The sequence below is a fragment of the Narcine bancroftii genome, chromosome 4 (genome assembly GCF_036971445.1).
Source record: "Narcine bancroftii isolate sNarBan1 chromosome 4, sNarBan1.hap1, whole genome shotgun sequence".
NCBI lineage: Eukaryota > Metazoa > Chordata > Chondrichthyes > Torpediniformes > Narcinidae > Narcine > Narcine bancroftii.
Genome location: NC_091472.1, coordinates 91,651,658 through 91,675,821, shown reverse-complemented (window position 1 = coordinate 91,675,821; position 24,164 = coordinate 91,651,658). Strand labels below are relative to the sequence as shown.

The 24,164-nt window shown below is 41.5% G+C and overlaps 1 protein-coding gene across 2 annotated transcripts in view; it reads left to right on the top strand.

Moving 5' to 3' along the window:
* The window catches only part of LOC138760829 (transcription factor Ovo-like 2), a 36,022-nt gene extending 12,242 nt beyond the window's left edge, over positions 1 to 23,780 (top strand). Inside the window, exons 1-4 of one of the 2 annotated variants that reach the window (XM_069932022.1) lie at positions 15,315 to 15,710; positions 16,380 to 16,579; positions 18,236 to 18,422; positions 22,954 to 23,780. In XM_069932022.1, the coding sequence (XP_069788123.1) occupies positions 15,611 to 15,710; positions 16,380 to 16,579; positions 18,236 to 18,422; positions 22,954 to 23,252 (786 nt within the window). In that variant the 5' untranslated portion in view covers positions 15,315 to 15,610 and the 3' untranslated portion in view covers positions 23,253 to 23,780. Of the gene's footprint in view, positions 1 to 15,314; positions 15,711 to 16,379; positions 16,580 to 18,235; positions 18,423 to 22,953 lie in introns of those variants that run through there. The other variant, XM_069932021.1, reaches the window with a different exon arrangement.
* Positions 23,781 to 24,164: the final 384 nt, after the last annotated feature.

Here is a 24,164-nt window from a genome sequence, read left to right as displayed (position 1 = left end):
AATCAAAACTTATGTCAGAGTAAAAGAAGATCTTATTTCCATTATAAATGAATGGAGATTGTCTTTCTTTCACTTGCTTTGCCATCAGTTCCAAGCTCTTTTCTCTCACTTCATAACAAAGTAATTTGACCAGAATTGGACATGGTTGCAGCTTCGGTCATAATGCTCTATGCTTTCTTTCAATCTCAATGTCTCCTTGAAATTCAGTTAGCCCCAAAGATTGCAGAATCCAACATTGCAAAAACCTCTTTATGTCTTGACCTTCACACCTTCTTTAAGTCCAACAATTTTTGTTATTCCTTCTACTAAAATTTTCTAAAATGTCCATTTTTTGACTTAGTTGATCTTTTGTTGCAGCTGCTTCAGCTGGAATTTTTTTCATCTGTTCTTTAACATTTTGAATTTCATATTCATTTCCTTTAATTTTCTCTTCAACAACTTCAAATTTTTTATCCACCTTCTTTGTAAAGTTCTTATTTTGAACCATACTCTCACTGCACTTTTTAACTTCTACTGTTAATTGCACCAAAGATTGTTGAAAATTTTCCATGTATTTCTTCATTTCAGCTGTAGATATACAAGTTTCTTTAATTTTTTCTGACTTTTTGACCATAATTCCTTGTTCTAGATGTAATTCCTGTTCTTCTCAGTCTTCATCCTGATCACTGGATCTGGGAGCTTCTTGGGCTTTTTTAAAAATTGCCTCCGTTTTTTTGTGCTCTGCGCACAAGGTAGGCCTCTTTTCTTTATCTGTCTATTTTTCTTGTTCAATTTCTTGGAAAGTAACAGGTGTTTTGTCTTTCTTTAGTGACATCTTGTACTGTTCACTAGGTCTTCCGACAACTTTTCCTTTTTTTTAACTACTTCAACCTTTTTTAACTTTTTCGGAGAGAGAGAAGGGATTCAAAGTCTAACCCCATGTCATCACGTGACATTCCCCCCACATTTAGCTCATTTTGTGACAAACCTTTCCTGTCCATGCATCTGTCCAAAGGTTTCTTAACATTGTAATTGTATCCATATCTATCACTTCCTTTGGCAGCTTCTTCCACATACCTACCAACCACTGTGTGGAAAAAGTTGCCCCTTAGGTAGTTTTTAAATCTTTCCCTTCCCACCTTAAATTGTTGCCTGTGGCAGCTCACCTAAGTGTATATCGAACCAGCTCAAAAAGTCACAAGTGTGCCACAGATATCAGTCATCAGGAGGACACTAACAGCAGGCCAGAAGATGATGTACCGTAAATTCCTCCACAAACGGGTCAGGCACTGGGCCAGAATTTCCATGGACTGCCAAACCACCAAGGTGCAGCAGCATTTGAAGGCCCCGCTCCAGCCCTTCCAGACTACACAGCGAAGATTCGAGCATGTGCACATGGACATTGTGGGCCCCCTGCCAGAGCCAAGTGGAGCGAGATACCTGTTCTCCATGGTGGACATATTCACAAAATGATCCGAGGTGGTTCCCCTTGCAGACGCCTCCACAGAGTCATGTGCCAGTTTCCACCTGGGTGGCGCGTTTCGGCCTCCTGGCTCACATCACCTCGGATAGGAATATGTTAATCACATCCGCACTATGGACCACACTGTTGCACTTGCTGGAAACACAGCTTCACTGGTCAATGGCCTATCACCCACAGTCAAATGGCTTGGTCGAGCTCTTCCACAGGCTTTTAAAGGCCACCCTAATGTCATGCCTTCACAGACCAGACTGAGTAGATGAACTACCCTGGGTGCTGCTCGCCATCCGGACAGGTCCCAAGGAGGAGCTGAAGTCTTCATTGGTGGAGTTGGTATATGGAATCCCCCCCCCCCCCATGGTGCTTGCGGGCAGGAGGATGCGCCATCAGAAATGCTCATCAAACTGGATGAGTGGCTCGGGAACCTAGCCCTGATCCCAATCTCCCGCCATGGTACTGTGATAGTACAGATTCTATCACCAATGTGTATACGTACATATGTACAGATGGTAGTGTAGGATGATTGTGATTGGTTGAGAGTGTAGCCACACCTACTGGCAGGTTTTAAAGGATTGCTCCTAGCCAGACCAGGTCATTCTGGACTGGTCGACCTACTTGTGATATGCTCCAGTCTTTTAGTTAATAAAAGCCTTGGTTTGGACCAAAGACTTGGTTCTTTCGACGCGCATTACAAGTACTACACAAAAGAGTCTGGAAAAACAACCAACTGAAAAACCTCACAAAGATAAGCGTATACAGAGCCGTTGTCATACCCACACTCCTGTTCGGCTCCGAATCATGGGTCCTCTACCGGCACCACCTACGGCTCCTAGAACGCTTCCACCAGCGTTGTCTCCGCTCCATCCTCAACATCCATTGGAGCGCTTTCATCCCTAACGTCGAAGTACTCGAGATGGCAGAGGTCGACAGCATCGAGTCCACGCTGCTGAAGATCCAGCTGCGCTGGATGGGTCACGTCTCCAGAATGGAGGACCATCGCCTTCCCAAGATCGTGTTATATGGTGAGCTCTCCACTGGCCACCGTGACAGAGGTGCACCAAAGAAAAGGTACAAGGACTGCCTAAAGAAATCTCTTGGTGCCTGCCACATTGACCACCGCCAGTGGGCTGATAACGCCTCAAACCGTGCATCTTGGCGCCTCACAGTTTGGCGGGCAGCAACCTCCTTTGAAGAAGACCGCAGAGCCCACCTCACTGACAAAAGGCAAAGGAGGAAAAACCCAACACCCAACCCCAACCAACCAATTTTCCCCTGCAACCGCTGCAACCATGTCTGCCTGTCCCGCATCGGACTTGTCAGCCACAAACGAGCCTGCAGCTGACGTGGACTTTTTACCCCCTCCATAAATCTTCGTCCGCGAAGCCAAGCCAAAGACAAGTACTATGCCAATCTTTGTGCCCAAGGACTTACAGTACTGTGCATATGTCTTTGTGCAGAGAGGCATGCACAGACTTCCTCTACAGTGGCCCTACGAAGGGCTATTCAGGGTGGTACACCACAATGGCATAACTTGTGTCCTGGACCTTGGCAGACATGAAGAGACATTTACTATCAACCATCCCAAGCCAGCACACCTGGACCTCGACTGGTTGGTAACGGGGTTTGCACCACGAAGTCGAGGGTGACCACCCAAACAGCCAGTGCAAGCTCAGGCACCGGGCGTTTCACCTCCTATTGTTGGTTCTGGGGGAGGCCCATGTGGCGGCCCACCTAAATGCATGTGGAACCGGCTCGAAAAATCACGTGCCCCATGGACATCACTTCTCTCCTGAGATATGCAAGATTTCCTGGGAATGTTTTTTTGAAAACGTGTGCATGAAAAACCAGTAAAGCTTTTCCAGCTTGTCGCCATTCCAGTCAGACTACTTCTTTCTCTCATCACGACACAGTGCGACCATAGCATTTTAGTTTAGATTTCCCTTCCCTGAGAAATAGGCTCTATTATAAAAAACATATTTATACATGATGAATGATGGAATTTGGAACTCTGTTCCACAAATGACAAATGATGCAAAATCAATTATTACCTCCATATTTGAGGTATATAGATTTTTGTTAAGTCAGAGTGTCATGGGTTTTAGGAAAAAAGACTGGTATATGGAGTTGAGTTACAGCTCAGTTGTGATCTTATTTAATAGGGTAATAAGCCTGTTCCTGTTTCAAGGTTACTCTACCTCAAAGGTTAGACACACACAGTTTTAGAAATACACTGTTAATTCTTTATTGTCACTAACCAAAATCCTTGAATTTCTATCGAACACTGTTTGTACATCATTACCATCAGAACTGCACCAGCTGATAAACTGCTTTCTTTCCAAGGCATATAAAGATAGGTATTAATTGGAAACCAATTAATTCATTAGCCTATGCCTAATGAATTAATTTAAAGAATTTAAAGTATTAATGTTCAACGTGATCCTCTTTTCACCCATCTCCATCTAATCCATCAATATAATATAGGAAACAAAGAAGGGAGAATAGTGCAGGAGAATAGCTCGAGGTTGGAAGATTAGCCATGGTCTTGATGAGTGGGGGAGCAGCCTCTGAGGGCCAGATGGTTTATTCCTGCTTCTTGTGTTGTTACATTTTAAACATTGATCCCTCATAAATTTACCTAGACTCAAGTTAAATGCAACTATGCTTTCATTTAAACCTTGTAATGGCATTCATATTTTACTAGTCTCTTGATAGTAGCCTTAGGAAAATATGACTGTGGCTTTTTTTTAAACTTCAAGATATATACTCCATGTAAGGATGGATGCGAGGTTTACTGATCCAATCTCTCTTCTAAGTGACATGAAACATAGGTGGAGCCTCCAATAGCTCAGTACTTAGAGCACTGGTCTTGTAAACCAGGGGTCACGAATTGGTTCCTTGCTGGGGCCTCATTTCTGTGAGGGCACTTGACAAAGTGGTGGCTCCCTATCTTTCTTATGGTAGACAAAGTTAAAGAATTTCATGTATGTTACATTCTAAATGTAGTATTTTGACAATAATGAAACCTTTACCTTTACAACCATCTAAGTTTCCATAAATTCTGTTGTTCCTCCAGTTCAAAGTGTTTTACTTCTGTTTTAGTAATGCTGATTGAGGGACTAATACTATCTCAGAAAACACTCATAAAATTTCTTGCTTTTTCTCATATTATGTCATCTGAGACAGCAGAAAGAGCTTTGGATTAATATTTTATCATTAAAAAATGAGTAATTCAATGATACAGCTCTCCCTGAGAATTGCACTGAAATGTTAACATTTGTGTTGGTCTTTTCTCTGGCCTTCTGGCAGAGGAACAGCAAATTATTTTGGACACGGAGCTAACCATCAGATTGGAAAGTGATAGCAAGACTGCCATCCAGAGAAAATGAAAAGCTTGGTCACAGGCTGAAAGAAAACAACAATGAGCAGTAATAGGGAGTGGTTGAGAAATTGCCCAAGGTATTATTAACTCTGGAATTTTCTTGTTTTTTTTAAATCTAAACATAGTGCTTGTATAGCTTAGGAAGAGGGTGAGGAAGTTTTGAGTTGGGTGGCAGCTTTTCCATTACCCTAATCACTCCTTTCTACTACCGGTGTATTGTGGCTGTAGTGTGTACCATCTGCAAGCAAATTACATTCTGAATGCACTTTGCAAACCTGACTTCTACCACCAAGAAGCCCAAAGGCTTCAGCTTTATGAAAACACCAGCAAATTGCACACTATTGCTGGCTTGGAAATATATCACCAGCCCTTCATCATCACCAGATCTAAATTCTGGAAGTCAACAACACTGTGGGAGTACCTCAACCAGAACAATTGCAGTGGGTCAGGACGGTGGCTCATCATTATTTTCTCAAGGACATTAATGGATGGACAATAAACATCGGTTTGCCCAGCAATGCTCACAAACCAACTATGAATGAAGTAGATTTGAACAGATTTGATGTGCCAGTTGGTCTCTTTCTTACCTATCAATTTTTTATGTTCAATGGACTTTGAGCACTGATGAGTGCACAAAATCATCAAGTTGTAAGTGTGAAGTTATGTTTCTATTCAATAAGTAAGAATATTATAAAGAGGATCTCTAGCAAAAATATCAAGAAATTGAAATCAGCTGCATGGTTGAAATATATTTTGTGATTACCTCAACTGAACTCATGTTTTTTCTTGGATTATGTGTGGTTTATTTATTTAATCAGAGCTGAGTACATCCAGCCAATAATTCTGATGATTTGACTTTTAGTAGTAGGACTCTGCCATCATTTGAATTGAGTAGCTATGATACATGGGTTGAGTGACTGACTAACCCATGAATCTATTTTGTTCATTGTAAAAATGCTCTTTACCAATCATAAATATTAATTCTTGAACTGAACCATTGCTCTCTTTAACAAAGGGAGATCTGAGCTATTCCTTTGATTCAAGACATTAAAAGTCGATTTGTCTTGATGCGTATGCTGCAACTGCCAACCCTTGCATCTAGTCTAAGGCAACGTGCAAGTTGTTTAAGTATTTACCAATGAACAACACCCTTTCAGTATGTTCGCTCCCACCTTTATTCAATACCTATACACAAGCACGTTCCTGCAAGAAGGACTATTAGGTAGTACTCAGAGGCAGGAACTTTGCTTTTATCTTTTTTCAAAGATGAAGGACATTGAGAGACATCAATTGATGCCCACACTAGATTGACTTATCTGGATTGGAATTTTCATGGTCCATATGCTCAGCAGCAACTAGCAGCTTTTCTATCCATGATCAAGTACGTTTATTTTCATCTGGCTGCATTTCTCTGGATTATGGTGCACACAAATACACACACAATACACATTAAAAAATGACATGAGTGAGTAGATCTCCAATATGAAATGATGTACTATAACTTAATGTTTGCAATCCTTTTACCTTGTGGCTAATAACATGGTCTATGGAAGGGACTATCTAGCAAACTCCACAGAGAAGTAAAATTTAAGAAGCTGTTGAATAAATTCAATGTAATTCTCCAAACAAAAAACTACAGATGATGGAAATCATAAATAAACAAAATACTGGAGATACACACAGGTTAGGCAGCATCTGCAGAGAGAACAAAGATATTTCAGATCGATAGCCCTGTAGCGGGTTGTGAGTGAGCACAGCGAAGAGACTGAGACAACAGGCTGTGAGCTCCGCTGTCACGACTGTTTTAATTTGAATCTCCCACTGCAGCTTTTAAGCCCCTTCTCAGTCCCGCTCCTAACATCCCGACGCTTACATCCCGATGACGCAAGTGCAAATGCAATCTTCCAGTCTGGACCGGAAGAGACAGTTACGCGATGCCATCCTTACTGCATCTGTCCCGCCGACCATGCGTGATAAGTGGGGCTGGTTTTCCCCTACAAGAATGTGCATTGCCACAGCCCTTCATTAAAACTTCATCTAGCAAATGTCTCTCATAAGACATGACCCACTTTGGCTGGACATAACAGAAAAAAATAACTCTTTTTCAGTATCATCTATATGGGCTTTATAACTAACAAAGTGTTGGTGAAATATAATAATTTGATCAGATCAAGTGTACCACAAACGGCAATGTGATCATGGGCAAATTATCAGTATTTTAGAAATGTTTGTTTGAATATTTAAGTTTTAAGAGAATATAGGACTCAATTAATATAATAACAATAATACATTGAATATTAAATCATAGAAAAACATTCATAAGGTTTGAAAAAAATAAAAAGGAAAGGAGAGTCCCTCTTCTCCCAGCGTCCCCTCCCCAGATTCAAAAGAAAAGGGAACAGACAGCAGGGAATAGAGAGAGATAAAAAGAAAGATAAAGGTACAGGAGCAAGGTTTGACATCTCAGAGTCACATCATTTTAAAAGTATTACATTTCTAATAAGGTGTATAACTAATTGACAAATATCAAAATATGTTATACAATATGGGCATTTAAGCAAATCTAAATAAGTTTGCCAAATTTCGATGAACATACTTTATCTATTCCTAAAACTATAAGTAATCTCAAGGGGATTACAACTTTGTACTTTCATGTTCCAATGATCAATTATGAAGTAGGGAATTGGATTTCCATGTTACCGCTATATATTTCCTGGCTATTGACAACAAAATTTTTAATAAATTTAGATTTACTTCTGGAGAAGTTAACTTGTATAACTGCCAAATTCCCCAGAAGAAATGATTCTGGGTCTAGAGGGAAGTTCACCCCACAATTTTTGTCAACATTTCTCCAATTCTATCCAGAATGGTCTTAATTTCATGCATAACCAGATAGAATGTAAAAAATACCAACATCTATACCACACCTAAAAGAAAATTCTGGTTTATTTTTATGTATCTTTTGAGGTGTGAGATATAATTGGCACAGAAAATTATAATAAATCAGTCTATATGTAGAATTAATTAAGGTAGTCATACTATCTACAAATAAATCTGACCAGCATTGTAAATTGTATTTTAGATATGTTGGAAGTGAAACAAATATTGATAACTCCTCTGTTATCCTTTGAAATATTGCTGTGGGATCATTTCCATTCACACAAAAGAGTAGATGGGGCAATGGTTTAATTCCTAATTTAAAAGATATTTACTCTCCAGGAACACACTCATCCTCATTTCTGAATTGAATTATGGACCTACAATGTTGTGCACCAAACTCTAGAACAGAACTAGAACCCACCTCCTCTGACACAGCTGGAACCCTGACTGTCTTTACACTGGCATTTCAACAGATTTATACATTTCACATCATTTGTGATTAAGTATCTTGCAACAATTCAAAGGACAATGGAGAAAATAATCTTGCAGGACACGTTGGTGGCAGTATCCAACATGGCTTTTGGGGTGAGAGATTATGTTTGACAATTAACTGCTTTCAATAAAAAGCAAAATTTTCATTTGTTAAGTACTTTTCACAATTAAAAGAGATTTGTGGTCAATTCAACACTTTTTGCAGTAATCACTGTTGAAACATGGGGAACTATGCATCCAATACTGTACGTGCAAAGCTATTTTCCTCAAACACTCAGGTGATATTAGCTGTCGTCCAACTAATATTAAAAGCCATTATTTAGTTATTAATCCCCTCTTCAGCTTTGTTTTTCTTTTAAGTCAAATTTTAAAAAAATCAAATCAAGTTTATTGTCATCTGATTGCACAAATACAACCCGACAAAACAGCATTCTCCAGTCCTCGGTGCAAAACATGCAGGCACACACACAACACTCATACAGACAAACAATACATATTCAGGATAAGTATTCATATACACAAATAAATTTAAAAAAATTTGTTTAATGGATATGAGAGTCTCGGATGGTTATTGTGAACAGTTCCTTTGGTCAGTCAGCATTCTCACTGCCCATAGGAAGAAGCTGTTCCTCAGCCTGTTGGTCCTGGCTCTGATACTCCTGTATCTCTTTCCCATTGGGAGCAGCTGAAAGATGTTATGTGCAAGGTGGAAGGGGTCCTCAATGATTTCTCTTCAGACAATGATCCTGATACATCACGTCGATGTGGTGGAGGGGGGATGGGTTGGGGGGAGACTCCATTGATCTTTTCCGTCACTCTTATGGTCCTGTAGAATGACCTCTGATATATTTCTCTGCAGCAACTGTACCACACTGTGATACAGCTGATCAGGACACTCTCAATAGAGCTCCCATAGAAGGTTGACATAATGGTGGTCAGTTGTCTTGCTCTCTTCAGTCTTCCCAGGAAATACAGACACTGTACACTTTCCTGACAAGTGAGGAGATGTTGTATGTCCACAATAGGTTTCTCTTCTACAAAGTTGTTGATGTGCAGTGGATGGTAGCCATTCTTGGTCCTCCGGAAGTCCATGATCATCTCCTTTGTCTTGTCCATGTTGAGACTCAGGTTGTCACTCTTGCACCATATCATGAGATTTTCCTCTTCTTCTCTGCAGTGGAACTCATCATTGTTTCTGATGAAGCCAACTCTGCAAACTTAATGACACTATTGGAGCTGGATCTGATGAAGTAATCACATGAACAAAAGTGGGCTGAGCTCACAGCCCTGCAGAGCGCCAGTGCTGAGCATAACAGTGCTGCATTATGGTAAAGTTTTAATCTGGGAGGCTTTGCATCCTCTTACAGGGCAGACAGGCTCTTGGTTTATTGTCCTTCACAATGATAGTTTTCAACAGTGCAATTTCATCCCTGGTGTGTCAATTTTGTTTCCAGAGAAGATTTGAACCAATTGCCAATTGAGCTGCGGCTGACACGCTTAAAACTGTGTAATGATGGGATAATAGACACTACATACTTGGATTTTAAACAGGACTTGACATACAAACCTTGAAACTGAGTGTGGATGCTGTTGATTGAATTCCCTATGGATCAGTATTGAAGCTACATCTGAATAAAGGTCTTCAGAACTCTGAAACAGTGAAAAATTGCATTTAATTGATGCCCAGCATAAGCAAATATAGATGGATGTGGAGAGGCCGAGAGTGAAAGGGTTGGGGACATGGAGATTGGCAGATCTGGTTATTATAGGTAATATATACTAATGTGATCTGACAAAAGAATAAGTTATTGATTTGCACATGCATTCAGTGGGTCTGCATTGGAAACAGCCAAAGATTTTCCTGATCCTCATGAACCAATCACCAATTCCATTCCATTAATGTTTTTGTGATGATATGGTGCAGCCGAGATATCTCGGCTGCACCATATCATCAGATGCAAGGATCGACAATGAGATAGACAATAGACTCGCCAAGGCAAATAGCACCTTTGGAAGACTACACAAAAGAGTCTGGAAAAACAACCAACTGAAAAACCTCACAAAGATAAGCGTATACAGAGCCGTTGTCATACCCACACTCCTGTTCGGCTCCGAATCATGGGTCCTCTACCGGCATCACCTACGGCTCCTAGAACGCTTCCACCAGCGTTGTCTCCGCTCCATCCTCAACATCCATTGGAGCGCTTTCATCCCTAACGTCGAAGTACTCGAGATGGCAGAGGTCGACAGCATCGAGTCCACACTGCTGAAGATCCAGCTGCGCTGGGTGGGTCACGTCTCCAGAATGGAGGACCATCGCCTTCCCAAGATCGTGTTATATGGCGAGCTCTCCACTGGCCACCATGACAGAGGTGCACCAAAGAAAAGGTACAAGGACTGCCTAAAGAAATCTCTTGGTGCCTGCCACATTGACTACCGCCAGTGGGCTGATATCGCCTCAAACCGTGCATCTTGGCGCCTCACAGTTTGGCGGGCAGCAACCTCCTTTGAAGAAGACTGCAGAGCCCACCTCACTGACAAAAGGCAAAGGAGGAAAAACCCAACACCCAACCCCAACCAACCATTTTTCCCCTGCAGCCGCTGCAACCGTGTCTGCCTGTCCCGCATCGGACTTGTCAGCCACAAACAAGCCTGCAGCTGACGTGGACTTTTACCCCCTCCATAAATCTTCGTCCGCGAAGCCAAGCCAAAGAAGAAGAATGTTTTTGTCCAGTTTGTATATAATGATGACATGTTAATGAATGCTATACACAGACCCCAACCATTTCAGTACTTCAGATGTTTTCTCTTCTTCATTTAAATGAATAGCCTTTCAATTATCTTCACTGAAATCCATCTGCCTCAGTTCTGCCTGCTCCTTTAATCTATATCAATGTATCATTGTAATTTTGTAATCTATCTATACCATTTGCTACATCATTGATCTTTTTATCATCAGCAAATTGGTTTATGTAAATAAATACATTCTACAGTTGAGATCCACTAATCAGTTCTAATTTGGGTATTGACATAACACCCTGCTTTCTATCTCCTTCTCTGTCCTAACCAAGCCAAGCAATCGTCTTATATTCCACAATGTTCACTTTAAATAACAATCTCTTGTATGGAACTATATTAAGTGCCTTCTGAAAGTCCAATGCATGAAAATATATTCATTTATTAGCTCCTCAAAAGTTCAATGAGATTATTAAGTAATCATCTAATCTTTACAAATCCATCGAAGGTGGCTAGACATCCTGCAGGATGATAAGCAAGATCTGTTAAAGGCCGGATGTATCCTCATGTAGGGTCAACAGCCATCTAGCAAACATGCTATGAAGCATGGAAAGGGCATCCCCTGCATTGAAGCTCAGTCATTGCAACAGAACACCCTCCAGCTGCCTTGGACCTCGCCATGCCACTGGATCTTGGAGGGGATGTCGAGAGGTTGAGTCTAGACCTGTGCAACCCTTACTCACCTAAATCCATTCATGCACGCACTGTTCCTTTCTGAGGAGTGGGGTATCCTCATATCAAACCCCACAAACTGACTGAAAGGACCCATCATCATCTTATGGGGTGGATAGCCAGAAGAGACAAATCCATTTTGAGTCTCTAATCAGTTTTATTTTCTCAAAGTGATCAATCACTCTGATCATTCCTGAAATTAAACACAACAAATTTGAAATTATGAGCTTTATAATTTAAGATTATAACCCTGATTTCTGTCTCGCCTTTCTCACAATTGTAATTTTCCAACCAAAAGGAAAAAAAATCCCTGAATCAAAACAGCTTTGGAAATCTTAAACTAAAACATTTGTGACTTTCTATTGCTTTATTTAAAAAAAAACCCTGAAAAGCTATTAGGTCATTGAAATTTATCAGTCGTTGGTGACATTACCTTTTCTAATCTCAACTTCTTATTAATTTTGACTATGGTGCATTCTAATCCTTCATTCCTCCTGAATTTCCCAGAAATGTCAAACATGCTATTCACATCTCTTGTAGTAAAAGCTCACAAACATTTTCCAACCCCTCAAACTCTACTGCAAAGAAAGACAAGGGCAGCAGGCACTATCAGCAGATTTCTTTCTAATCATTCTACCCTTGGAAATAGATCACCATTTATGTTTGTGTGGCTGCCTGAATATTTCTAGCAAGCCAACATTTTCTTCCTCCGTACTTATGGTCATGCATCATAACAAATGCATAGAAACTATTTATGCACTCTCAGAAACCAGTAAGATGCAAACTCGCAAATATTAGCGACCCACATGCAATTTAAATATGCATGTGACAGATCTTTGATGGAAACTGTGGTTCATTATAATTCGACACATAGATCCTGTGATGTAAAAATTAGATGTAGCTCTTCATTGTTTACTTCCTTCATTGTAACACTGCAATTACCAAGTGGTCAGTTTTATCCAATTTATTACAGTCTCTCTGGCTCATCTTCATTCCATTCTCATTTACCTCACTCTCCATCCATTCAGTTCTTCAATACACATGAGCATTATAAGGGTAAAACTTGTGCATCTTTGAAAATCAGAATTGAAAATGCTAGAGATCTAAAATTAAAGAAAGAATGTTGGAAATATTCAGTAGGTCAGACAACAACCAGAGGAAGAAAAAGGGTTAACATTTGAGGTTGTAGATGTCTCTCTGACCTTTTACTGTGAACACTGTTCTGATGAAGGTTCTTTGGCCTGAAGCATTAACTCTGATTTCAGTATCCTTGCAGGCAGTGGTGTCACTAGGGTTGGTAACTCGTGGTGTCACCCACCCACGGGCCTCCTCCAGTAAATTGGAATTCCATCTATCTCATATAATGGTAATAGTAGTGAGATAAACTTAGTAACTGAGCAGAAACCTTTTTTTTTATTTTTCTCCTTCTTTTCCTTTAATTACTACTTCATTCTCAAAAAAGTTATTGATATAGATTCTCAAATACTAATTACCACAATATTGTAGCTAAAACACCAGAAAAATTGACAAAAGCAGCAATGAAAACAACAGCATGGGCTTGTAGCGTGAGAGCGAAACCACGTGATTCGAAGCGTCATTGTAATTGGGTAACAATGACAGCTCTGATTGGAACGCATAAGAAGGTTCAAAAAGTAAATGAGCCTCGAGTTTTAGCCTTGATACATATAAACTGGGCTGACGAAAAATGTTTTTGTTAGAACTAACTACAGAGATATTTTTATTTTTAAAAAAACAATACATTTCTTCTGAAACTGCACCATCATTTTCATTTTGTTGTCACCCTCTCTGCTGGTGCCGCCCAGTGCGGACCGCACCTCCGCACCCCTTAGTGATGCCAACGCTCGCAGGTGTCAACATTGCGGACTTTGGAGCAACTCTGTTATCCCTTTGAAGTGGGAGTTGATAGGTTGTAATTGAGAGTTTCCCCATTGATCTTCTAGGGGCAGCCCTGCCGTTCATGTTCTTATATTAGGGGCGAGTTGAGCGGATTGGGCACGTTGATTCGACATTCATCGGTACCTGTCATGGCGCGGATGACTTGGATCTCCTTCTGCTCCTTCCTATTGCCATGCCAACAAACCAACAGCAATGATGTAACTTGGAAATAAAAATGCCACTCATAAGCATCCGACACGCGGTTTGTTTCTGAAGGGGAAGGAAAGCTCCCCACGCAGTTTTCCACACAAGCCAATATCTTTTCTTCATTCAGTTTAAGCAAAAGTTCCAAGAAGTCTTCGCTTGTTACAAAATATTTGCTCGTGTGCTTTATCCGATCATTTCCTAACGGTTGCACAGTGCCTTTTGCTTTGAACATTCTGAAGCTCTTCAACAATTGCCACCACCAAGTGATCTCCCTTATCGCGTTCTTTCGCTCTTCTTGGCCTCGGCCGCTCTCGCCAGCAGCCCCCCCCCCCCCCCCCCTGCTATTCACAGGTAACCAAGAGCAAAACAGTTATTGCCTGTCAGTGAGTGAAATCTGGCGGGATCAAATACGCATCTTGCCTGCAGATGGAAATTCCTAAACCGTTACTAGGGGCTAGGGTCGGGATTAGGTGGTAAACAGGAGTGGACAAGCCCTGTATGTTTACCATTACTTTGTTTATTCAGACCAACCGAGGTGTAAGTTTATCAAAGTAAAAGTCGTTTTTTTATAGGGCAGCGATCGAAACCACGTATTGTTATTAGCCACTTAGTGTATGGTGAAAAAGGGCATCTGAATGAAACCGAAATGACGTTGGCGGCGGTGAAGGTGGGGTTGGGTTTGGCTGTTTCTTCACATTGAAATTTATGATCAACAGCTTTGGAACTTGACATGATGCACGAAACAAGCTACGGACAATTTGCTAAACAAATGAACCCATGCGTCTCGATCAGAGGTGGGGGGGGGGTTCAGTAGAAATTGTGGCCTCACAATTAACGAGTTGCATTGTCACCCCGACAAACCGCCGCTCTGCAGTCTCTTCTGGGTTACAAACACGCACCATTGACAACTTCACACGCGATCCTTGTTCTCTGGCATCAGATTTTCCGAAGGCGTGGGGCGGATTTAAACTGGGGAGAGAGAAGCAGCGCTATTTTCCTACTATCCAATAAAACGTTTGCCTTTCGCACTGACCGACCATTTTTATTACAAGAGCTGATCTGATCTCAGATTTCATCTTGACAGGAAGGGTGGTAAACGTCTGCAAAGCCCTTCGAGGCATTTAAAAAAAAAATCCAGGTATGCAGCACGATTGGCTGTTTATGCACTCAAACCTGATGCAATCTAACACTGGAAAATCCCACACCGTTTTCTCCCAAATCGCCTGGCTTGCAAGTCTGAATTTTGGAGGAAAATAAAATCTCAGCACTTCATAGGACAAAGATAGCGAAAACTTCGGATGAACGAATTTTGCACATTAAGGTGAAAGGGTTTTCAATGAGAATTCCTGCCTGGTTCCTTGCCCAGAGATCCCTATTCTGATATTAAAGGTGCGCGAAAACCCTCACAAAGGTCTGTATCGCTGATCGTTTCGCAAACATCCGTGCATAAGAGGGGCAGGGAACAAGACAAGGCTGTACCAACCGGTCGGACAGGTACAAGGGCTTGTTGACACCGTTATTTTCTCAGCACGCATGCGCCCTTGCAAATTTCCTGTTGTATTTTCAATAACAGAAGCAAACTTTTCCTGTTAGCTCAAAGGTAGCTGGCCAGGTGGGGAGTGGGTCTTTTGCTTAACAATCCGTCTCCCCAACCCCTTTGGGGAAAAAAACACCGTTGAAGGAACGGAGACTTCAGCGATCGGCCTCTGCCAGACACCTGGAACTTGGGACTTAGTTTGGAAGGATCCGGTTTGGATGAAAAAAAGGGGTCAGGTGGAAGCAGGAGGGGATCCGGCTTCTGCTCCATCCTCGCCCGTGCGCCTGCAGCCATGCCCAGAGCTTTCCTGGTGAAAAGGAAGGAACCTTATCCCGAGATCCGCGACTGGAATGAACTACCGGATGAGGAGCGCGCCGACACCTACATACCAGGTGAAGCAAACGGGGAGCGGGCTTGGCCGGGGTGAGGGGAGCGAGCGCTGGGCCAGCTCGGAAAGAGGAGGGGCAAAGAGAGCAGAGGGAAGAGGGGCAAAAAGGAGGCAGGGCCAAGGACTAATGATCTTCTTCAATTAGTCTCTCCCAGAGTCTCAGACTGAACATAAAGTCCAACAGGTAATAAAGATGGAAAGGCGCGTAGTGTCACGTTGATCCACGTTTGAACCGAGGACAGGTCACCTCTCGCTCTCATTTGAGCGGGCTGCCATCTCAGGAAGGGACAGTGCGCTTTTAAAGGTGTATTACAATACCCCCGCTCACAGGAGTCCCACAAAAGGGTAGACGGTGTTTACATTCCATCAGTCACCAGGCGGGCTAGTAAACGGAGACCCCGTCACTGCAACTTCCCAACGTAAACATAACGGAACCCGGGGCCCCGCTTCCTTGCACGGGCGCCGATCGAGGGTCGAATTCATGGCGGGTATCATGTTGCATTCCTTTCAGTCAGAGACTGATCGGAGAGTGAGACAACACCCAGAACTCAAACAAGCCAAGAAAAAAAACATCTCAGCCCATTGTTCAAACGACTCTTAAGCACCAACGGTCCCTCCAACGATCTCCCTGCACGGTGCACCATTGTGTTAGGGATTTGTTTTCCATTTCCAGTCATTTTGAATCGTTTCTCGAGTTACCAAGAAGAAACAACCGAGGACACAACACCCGGAACAATTGGTTTGGACGAACTGTTAAACGATTCAGAGGAGCGCCGCCTTCCTTACAAGACCGAACCGGGCCAGGAGAATGTGGAGGAGCAAGTTCTGGGGTCGGAATTCAAAAAGCACAACGTTTTGCGAACGAAAATCAAGGTAAGCCCAAGCTCCCCAGACTCCGGTTAATCATTATCGAACTTGGCAAAAGGGAGAAAAAACTTAGTTGGTGTTCTGAACTGATGTGTAGACAGCAAAAATAAAATCACACAATGACCCCTAAAATCGCACTCTGACCAGAAACAGTGAGGTGAAGAACCACAGAATTGTACTGTTTTAATTCACCTCGGAGTAGAAAAATGTGTACAACAAAAATTAATTTCTTCAATTTATTAAATACTGTACCCATTCTACTAGAAATTTAAAAAGCATTCTATTTAATATTAAGGTATTAAATTGAACGTTTACATATTAAACATCAAAACAGAAAGTACTTATGTGCATATAATGAATAATAAAAAACGGTATTAAATATTAATTAAATAATATTAATTGTGATACACATTACCTTTTCATATAACGTTACACGTTATGTTAAGTTAAAACTACACCCGCAGGAAGAGAAATAGATTTAACGTTTCAGAGCATTTTCTGTACATGTTTTAGATGTCAAACATTTGTACTTTAAAAGAAATATATATAGATACATACAATTGAATACCATAAATTATTTAATTGATAAATACATAAAGTAAAATTGTTGAATCTCTTAATACATAATGCAATTTGTATTATTTGGCTTAATGTTAATATACATTAGATACGATTACACGTTCTTTTAAAGGTATGAAGCAAGTTCAATTGGCTCTGAAGAATTTAGTGTCTTGGACAATCCAAATTATCCGATTGTGCATCAATTCAACATGGAATGTGTATAAAGCGTTCTGCGTTCATTATTTCAGTTGTGTGTGTGATCCAATTTATTGTTTCAATCATTTGTTCATTTACCAAAGCATTTAAATAGGTTTATCAAATTTGCAAAAAAGTGGGCCAATCCGAATTATCTGAATAGACATTAAATTATAATATTATAGAATTTAGATTGTCCAATGCCCCTGGAAATAGTAGAGAACTGATTGAACATGGATTATTTTATATTTAATATAGAAAGCAATGTTCATTACAAATATGTCATTCATATATAATTTCAGCGAGAGTGTTATATGTAATTCCAGTTGTTATTTCAGATTATACATATTAACAATACCTATAATTCAGACTACACGTATTAAATTTAATTCACGTTTCTCAACATTATACGTTCAATAATACAATACGCTACACATACACACACTCCACACGTGTGAAGTACAATCTTATAATAAATTATAGACTTTCCACTATTAACTGTAAGTCAATTATGTTTTGTGTAACACCACATATAAATTAGTTCAATTAGCCTTGTATAATTTTAAGTGTCACTGCATGTAAATTGATCTTCAAAAATTAATATTAAAAAGAGTGGATGGTGTTGTAGCAGGACCGATTTGGTGGTTGGAAATGGTGGTTGTCGGTGGGGAGAGAAAGCAAAGATTCACCCTTTCAACTTCCGCGAAGTCTCCTTTAATCTAAAGCTGCATAGGCTCTCCAGGATCACGCTGCTGCTCTTCTTTTAGACATTCTTGTATTATTGTAAGAACTATGAAAACCATTGGGTATTTGTATCCACCTTTTGTTGGGAATTGCGGTGCTCAGAATCTGGTTCTAACGGTGTATTGAATTGGATATTTCGCTTCCCCCTTTCCCCCGTAATAGATCACAACTGGCGAGTGCAGCGAGGCCACGTTCTGCTGCCAGGTGTGCGGCAAGGGCTTCCGTCTACAGCGCATGCTCAACCGGCACCTCAAGTGTCACAACCAGGTGAAGCGCCACCTGTGCACTTACTGCGGTAAAGGCTTCAACGATACCTTCGACCTCAAGAGACACGTCAGGACGCACACAGGTACGTCTGTCGAGAAACCCCATCCACCGCGGGAGAGTCCTCCCGCCGTCCTCACAGAGAGCATCATGGGAGTTGTAGTTAATTTTGGATTTTCCACCGCTTGGCTTGGAATTCTGACCATGACAAGTCACATGTTAAATAGAGAGGTAAAAAAAGAACGGGTTAATCGTGGGGCGAGGAAAGGGGAAACTGATTTCAAATCTCTGCTGCCTTGTGGCTATACCTACTCATGGGAAAGGCTTTGGGAGTAAACCCCGAGGAAAAATCTGGAGTCATTCCCAAAGGCGGCTGATAGCTGTACTCCTGCGATGCTGCTGGTACCAAACTGTATCGACTTTTGTCCTTCCTTTGGATCTGTCATTAGCATGGAGAGAGGGATAAGGGGGGTGTCCCACTGCATGGGCAACAGACGATCCCAATATCAACTCTGCCCTGGCTTGTGCCCTGGAGAGGCCACTACATGAACACGGGGTTGTGCTGTGCTGTCCAACAGCAACCATCCTATTGTCAAATCGCATATCAAACAATGCCTCACAAAAATATTTTGAGTTAAAGCAGATTTTTTAATATCAAATTCTCATTTAAAATATTTTGTATTTCATCTTCTGTCCAAAGGTTATGTGTATTTTACAACCTTTATTTAGCTATCAATAAAATCTTAGCACAAATTATATCTATTTAAAACGACCCAGAAAGAGGCTCTTTGGCTTGATTCCAAAGCACTGTTTTACACAGACATCCTGTCAGAACTATTCTCCATCTCCTGCAGGTTATTTTCTTTCCTCATTTGTTCCATTTGAAAAATCTGTTTGTCTCTGTTCTGCCAAATTTATAGCAGTGGGACTTTGGATCTTCACCATTCCCTGTGGTAAAACAAGTTTCCCTCACTCCTCCTCAGTGCCTTCTGGCTATCCTTTAAACTTATGTCCCCTTTTCCCTGGACCACCCATGAATGGGTACAGCTTCTATTTACCCTAGTAGCACCAGCAATGATCTTGTAGCTCAGTCAAATCTCCTCTTAACCTCCTTTGTCCATGGAGAACAAGCCCTGCTTATCCAGTCCAATCCTTCTTCTCTGAGACCATTCTAGTAAACCTTCCCCACCCTCCACCCCCCAATCCAGGAGCTGATGTGGCCTAACCAGAGCTTTACACTGGTCCTACATATTCACTCCATGTTTATAATACCCAGGATTCCATGGATCATTTCACTATACTGAAGGTCACCTGCCACTAGTTCATCCATTACACTAGTTTACATATGTCCTCCAAGGTCTATGATTGAAACATGGAGCATTGATCACTCAACAAAGTTTGTAACATTGCAAACACTGCCAATCTACCCTGCACCCACATCTGGGTCTACATCCAAATACACGCTGATTGGACTGGCCCTTCAATTACCTCCTTTACATCAACACCACAGCTTGTTCCCATTTGTTCTTGGGAACAGAGCAAATATTGCCACAACTGAACAGTGGAGAACTATTTAGGATTTTTTGTCCTAATTGCAGCATTGGTGCTGATCTGGTATTTCAAACCCTTCAGACAGTGCAAAATTGGGCTGAATTAGTTGCCAAAATGTTATTTCCATCTAAAATTTTAGCTATGGCTGCAAAGTTCTTTTTGTCCATAATCTGTTGGGAGAACTGTTGATTAGCACAAGTAATACTTGAAATAATGTAACTAGGGCTGATCTTCTGTCAGCTTCCTCAATCATTACAGTAATTAGTGTCTGTTGGCTGTTTTGACTTAATGCCACCTTCTTTCCCTTTGATTCCAACCTGGGAAGGTGCTCAGAAGAGAACATGTTGTGGTTTGTGTTGTGCTGACAATTCTCATTGCTCACTTCAGAATTAGTGAGCAATGTTTTGCAGGTAAAGGCACAGCCATTTTAACGATACAAATTTAAGAGTAAATCCACAATTCCTCAACTTTGGCCAAAAATTGTTTTATACCCATATTTCATACAGTTTGATTATCTTCTGTGAAACTAATGTGGGACAAAATTGTGGGCAATGGGCAAAGGCCCAGTATTCTACAGCCATATTCAATTGTTTCAAATTTCCCTTTCATGTCGATAAAAGCTATTTTGTCTCTTAGATTCATGCCAACTCCCACAGCAATCTCATTAGGTCCAGTCCCTCTCTTATAGAATCATAGAGTGTGGAAACAGGCCCTTCATCCCAACTTTCCCACAATGATCAAAATGTCCCACCCACATTAGTCCTACCTGCCTGCATTTGCCCCATATCCCTCAAAACCTATCCTATTCATGTACCCGTCCAAATGTTTATTAAATATTTCAATAGTATCTGACTCAACTACCTCCTCCAGCACCTTGTTCCAAATATCAGCCACACTAAAAGGTTACACTTCAGATTCCTGAGTTTCCTGTAATCTGTTCTCTGTTGCATACCCATAAACTTCCACCCAATTCACCTGCCTCCTGCCTACACCAGGGCAATTAACACACTGAGAAAATCCATTACAGCACAGATGACTGGGATGTGCAAAAGGTGCAGGAGAGTGGAGTCAGGGAGATTGGGCAGAATGGGAAAGAGAGTGGTCCAATGTATGTAAAGGGAACTGGAGAGGTGATTCAGGGAGATTAAATAGAGCAGAAGAGTGGGGTTCAGGGACATTAGACAGAACAGGAGAAAGGGGTCCAGGGAGATAGGACAGAGTGGGAGAGAGTAGCGTCAGCAGATTGGACAGGGTGGGAGGGAAGGATTCAGAAACAGTGAGAGAGAGGGATCCAGAAAGATTAGACAGAATGGGAGATAGGGGTTGGGAAGATTAGAGCAGCAGAGAGGGGTCCAGGAAGATTTGGCAGAGTAGGTGAGAGGGGTCCAAGGAGCTTGGACATCAAGAGAGGGTTGGGAAGATTAGAGCTGGAGAGAGGGGTCCAAGGAGAATAGAGCACAGAGAGGAGTCCAGGGAGATTGGACAGAGTGGGAGAGAGAGGTCAGGCAGTTTGGGTGTTGCAGAAAAGAGGGATCTGGAGAGATTGGATGAGATGGGAGAGAGGAGGGCGAGGAGACTGTGCGTGTCCATGGTACCAAAACCCTGATGATTGGACAACTGGTCAATGTTGTTTCAATATAGGTGAGTTACATTGCCAAATTGCATCTTTACACCTCTGTGTTCCTCCTTGTTATAGCATCTTACTGTGGATTTCATGCTTTACATTATTGGATGTATTGCGTGCAACAGAACTCCTGACAAATGTTCAGATGTCCGGTGAATACAAAGAACAAGAAGATTTTTTATGACATTTCCATATTGCCTCAGTTTCAACAGTTAATGATCCATGAGCAAGGCTGACTTGGCATTCTTTCTCCTCCTGAAAGTACCTACCACGCTGTGTACTCAGTTGAATAAAGGCACCAAGCAATCCAGCCAAGTCCCAGATCTGAAGATTGCAATGTGACCTGAACTGGGGGCCAGTGTGGCTCAAGGCACTCCTCAAAAAGTAACCACATTCTAATTATCTTCCCTTTCACACCTTTAGTGAGACCAACTCCTCAAGTATTATGTACATTCTAGGCCTGCTTACCTTAAAAAAGAGTTTGTCTTTTCCACAGAGGGAATGGGGACTGAAAGTAACAAATTTCTGACCGGTTCAGTGGTATTGATAACACTGCCTATTAAACCCGTTTTGTATTGTGGCAGCCACATTCTCACCAGTACACTATTCTGTCTCTTCTTTCACCTCTGGAAGCATGTCGCAAGGATTCACCTGACTGATTCAGGAATAGAGGATACACCACACATGAGGAGAGATCAAATAGATTAGACTGTGTTTCTGAGTTTAAAATAATACGAGGAGGTTTCACTGAAACTTACAGCATTCTAACAGGGATCATTAGGCTGGATGCAGGATGTTTCTTCCAGCTGAGGAGTCTAGAACTAGGGTTAGTTTCAGAATATGGGGAAAGCCATTTAGCACTGAGATGAGGAGAAATTTCTTCACGTACAGGATGGTGAATCGTTGGAATTCTCTCCTCGGGGGGCAGGGGGGATGGTGTGGGAGGGCTGTGGAACCTCAGTCACTGAGTGCATTGAAAGAGCAACAGGTTTCTGGGTACTGAGGGAATGGAGGGATAGAGCAGGAAAATTATGCTGAAAAGAAACACCAGCCATGATTTTGAGGAACGGCGGAACAAACCTGAAGAGCCAAATGGCATACCTTCTCCTAATTGTTTAGTTCTGGCATCCCAGCTCCATTGGTATGTCTCTTGTAAACTCCCACCCCCCCACCCATTTACAATGTTCAACATACTTGCAATTTATTCCTGCCTGTTACAGGAGGTTTGGTTTACTTCTAAAACTTGGTCAGAAAAACAACCTCACTTTAGAGCCTCTCGCAGCATTGGAGCAAGGGTGAGGACTTATAAATACCTCTTGCCCAAATGCTTTCTTTAGTCAGGGAGAGTCTAATATTTACAGAGAAGGTCATTTGTAGCAGTGGATGAGAAGTTAAATCGACATCTTTATTAAAAGCTACAATGTTTATATTTCCCATGCAGGCATTCGTCCCTACAAGTGCAGCCTCTGCCACAAAGCCTTTACACAGAGATGCTCCTTAGAGTCACACCTGAAGAAAATCCACGGTGTGGCACAGAAGTACAGCTACAAGGAGAGGAGAGCCAAGCTCTATGTTTGTGAAGAGTGTGGCTTCACAGCCATAAACCAAGAGGAGCTGTACCTTCACATGAGGCAGAATCACCCAGAAAATCCTATGCTGAAAAAGTCTTCCAAGAAAATTGCTGCCTCTTTGCAGAAGAAACTGATGCACAATGGTGACGAACACAAAGACGCTGAATAGGAGCAAAGGACGATTAGTGCCTATAATGAAGCTTCAAACCTGACCTCAGTGATCAGTGCCAAGGAGATAATAAACACAGCAGGAATTATTAGTGTATCATCTTGGAACCTGTTTGCCAGGTAGAAGAATCAGAGATTTTCAGGCTGATGCTAATACACTGAGACCAGAGCAAATCTTTTTAAAGAGATTAATTCTCAAGATTTGGGGCCCTGCAGTCAAGTATGGATTCTTTACCCTTCTACCTCTGCCTGGGGAAGGTGATGGTGCTTACATTTTGACCCAAGTCGTTTGACTCTTTCAGCTACTTTGAAGGATAATTAACATCGGGCTAAGTGTCTGAACAGTGGAATTTCACCACTACTCAACAGGTTTTAATCTTAGAAGCCTCACCTTGATTTTCAGTTCTCCTCTTTGTTCTTTCATTTTTAAAAAATTGTTCTGGGTACATTTTGTTCCATGGTGTGCAGCTATATTCAACTATAGATTTGTGAATTTTCAGAATAAAACATTCCTAAAAGAAAACCAAAATTTGGTGCAAGTTTCTTTTAATATGAACTTTGGAAATTTTAAATATGGATATCCATCCATTAAAAATCCTACAAAACTTTGTACAATAAATACATCATATGAAGACACGTAATTAAGATTTATGGTTTGTGTTTACCAAGTCTTCTTGGGAGTCACAGATTTAAAAAAATCTAACAGAACAACACGGTCAAAGCTGATTCCAGCTGTTGAAACCTGTACTGGCCAATTAACCTCCCAACTCCATACATTTTTGGAGGGTGGGAGGAAACCAGAACACCTAGGGAAAACCCATGCACACACAGGGAGAAGGTAGAAAATCCTGACAGTAAGTGCTGAATTTGAACCCAGGTTGCTGTAATAACTTGGGCTAATCTTTACAGTAAC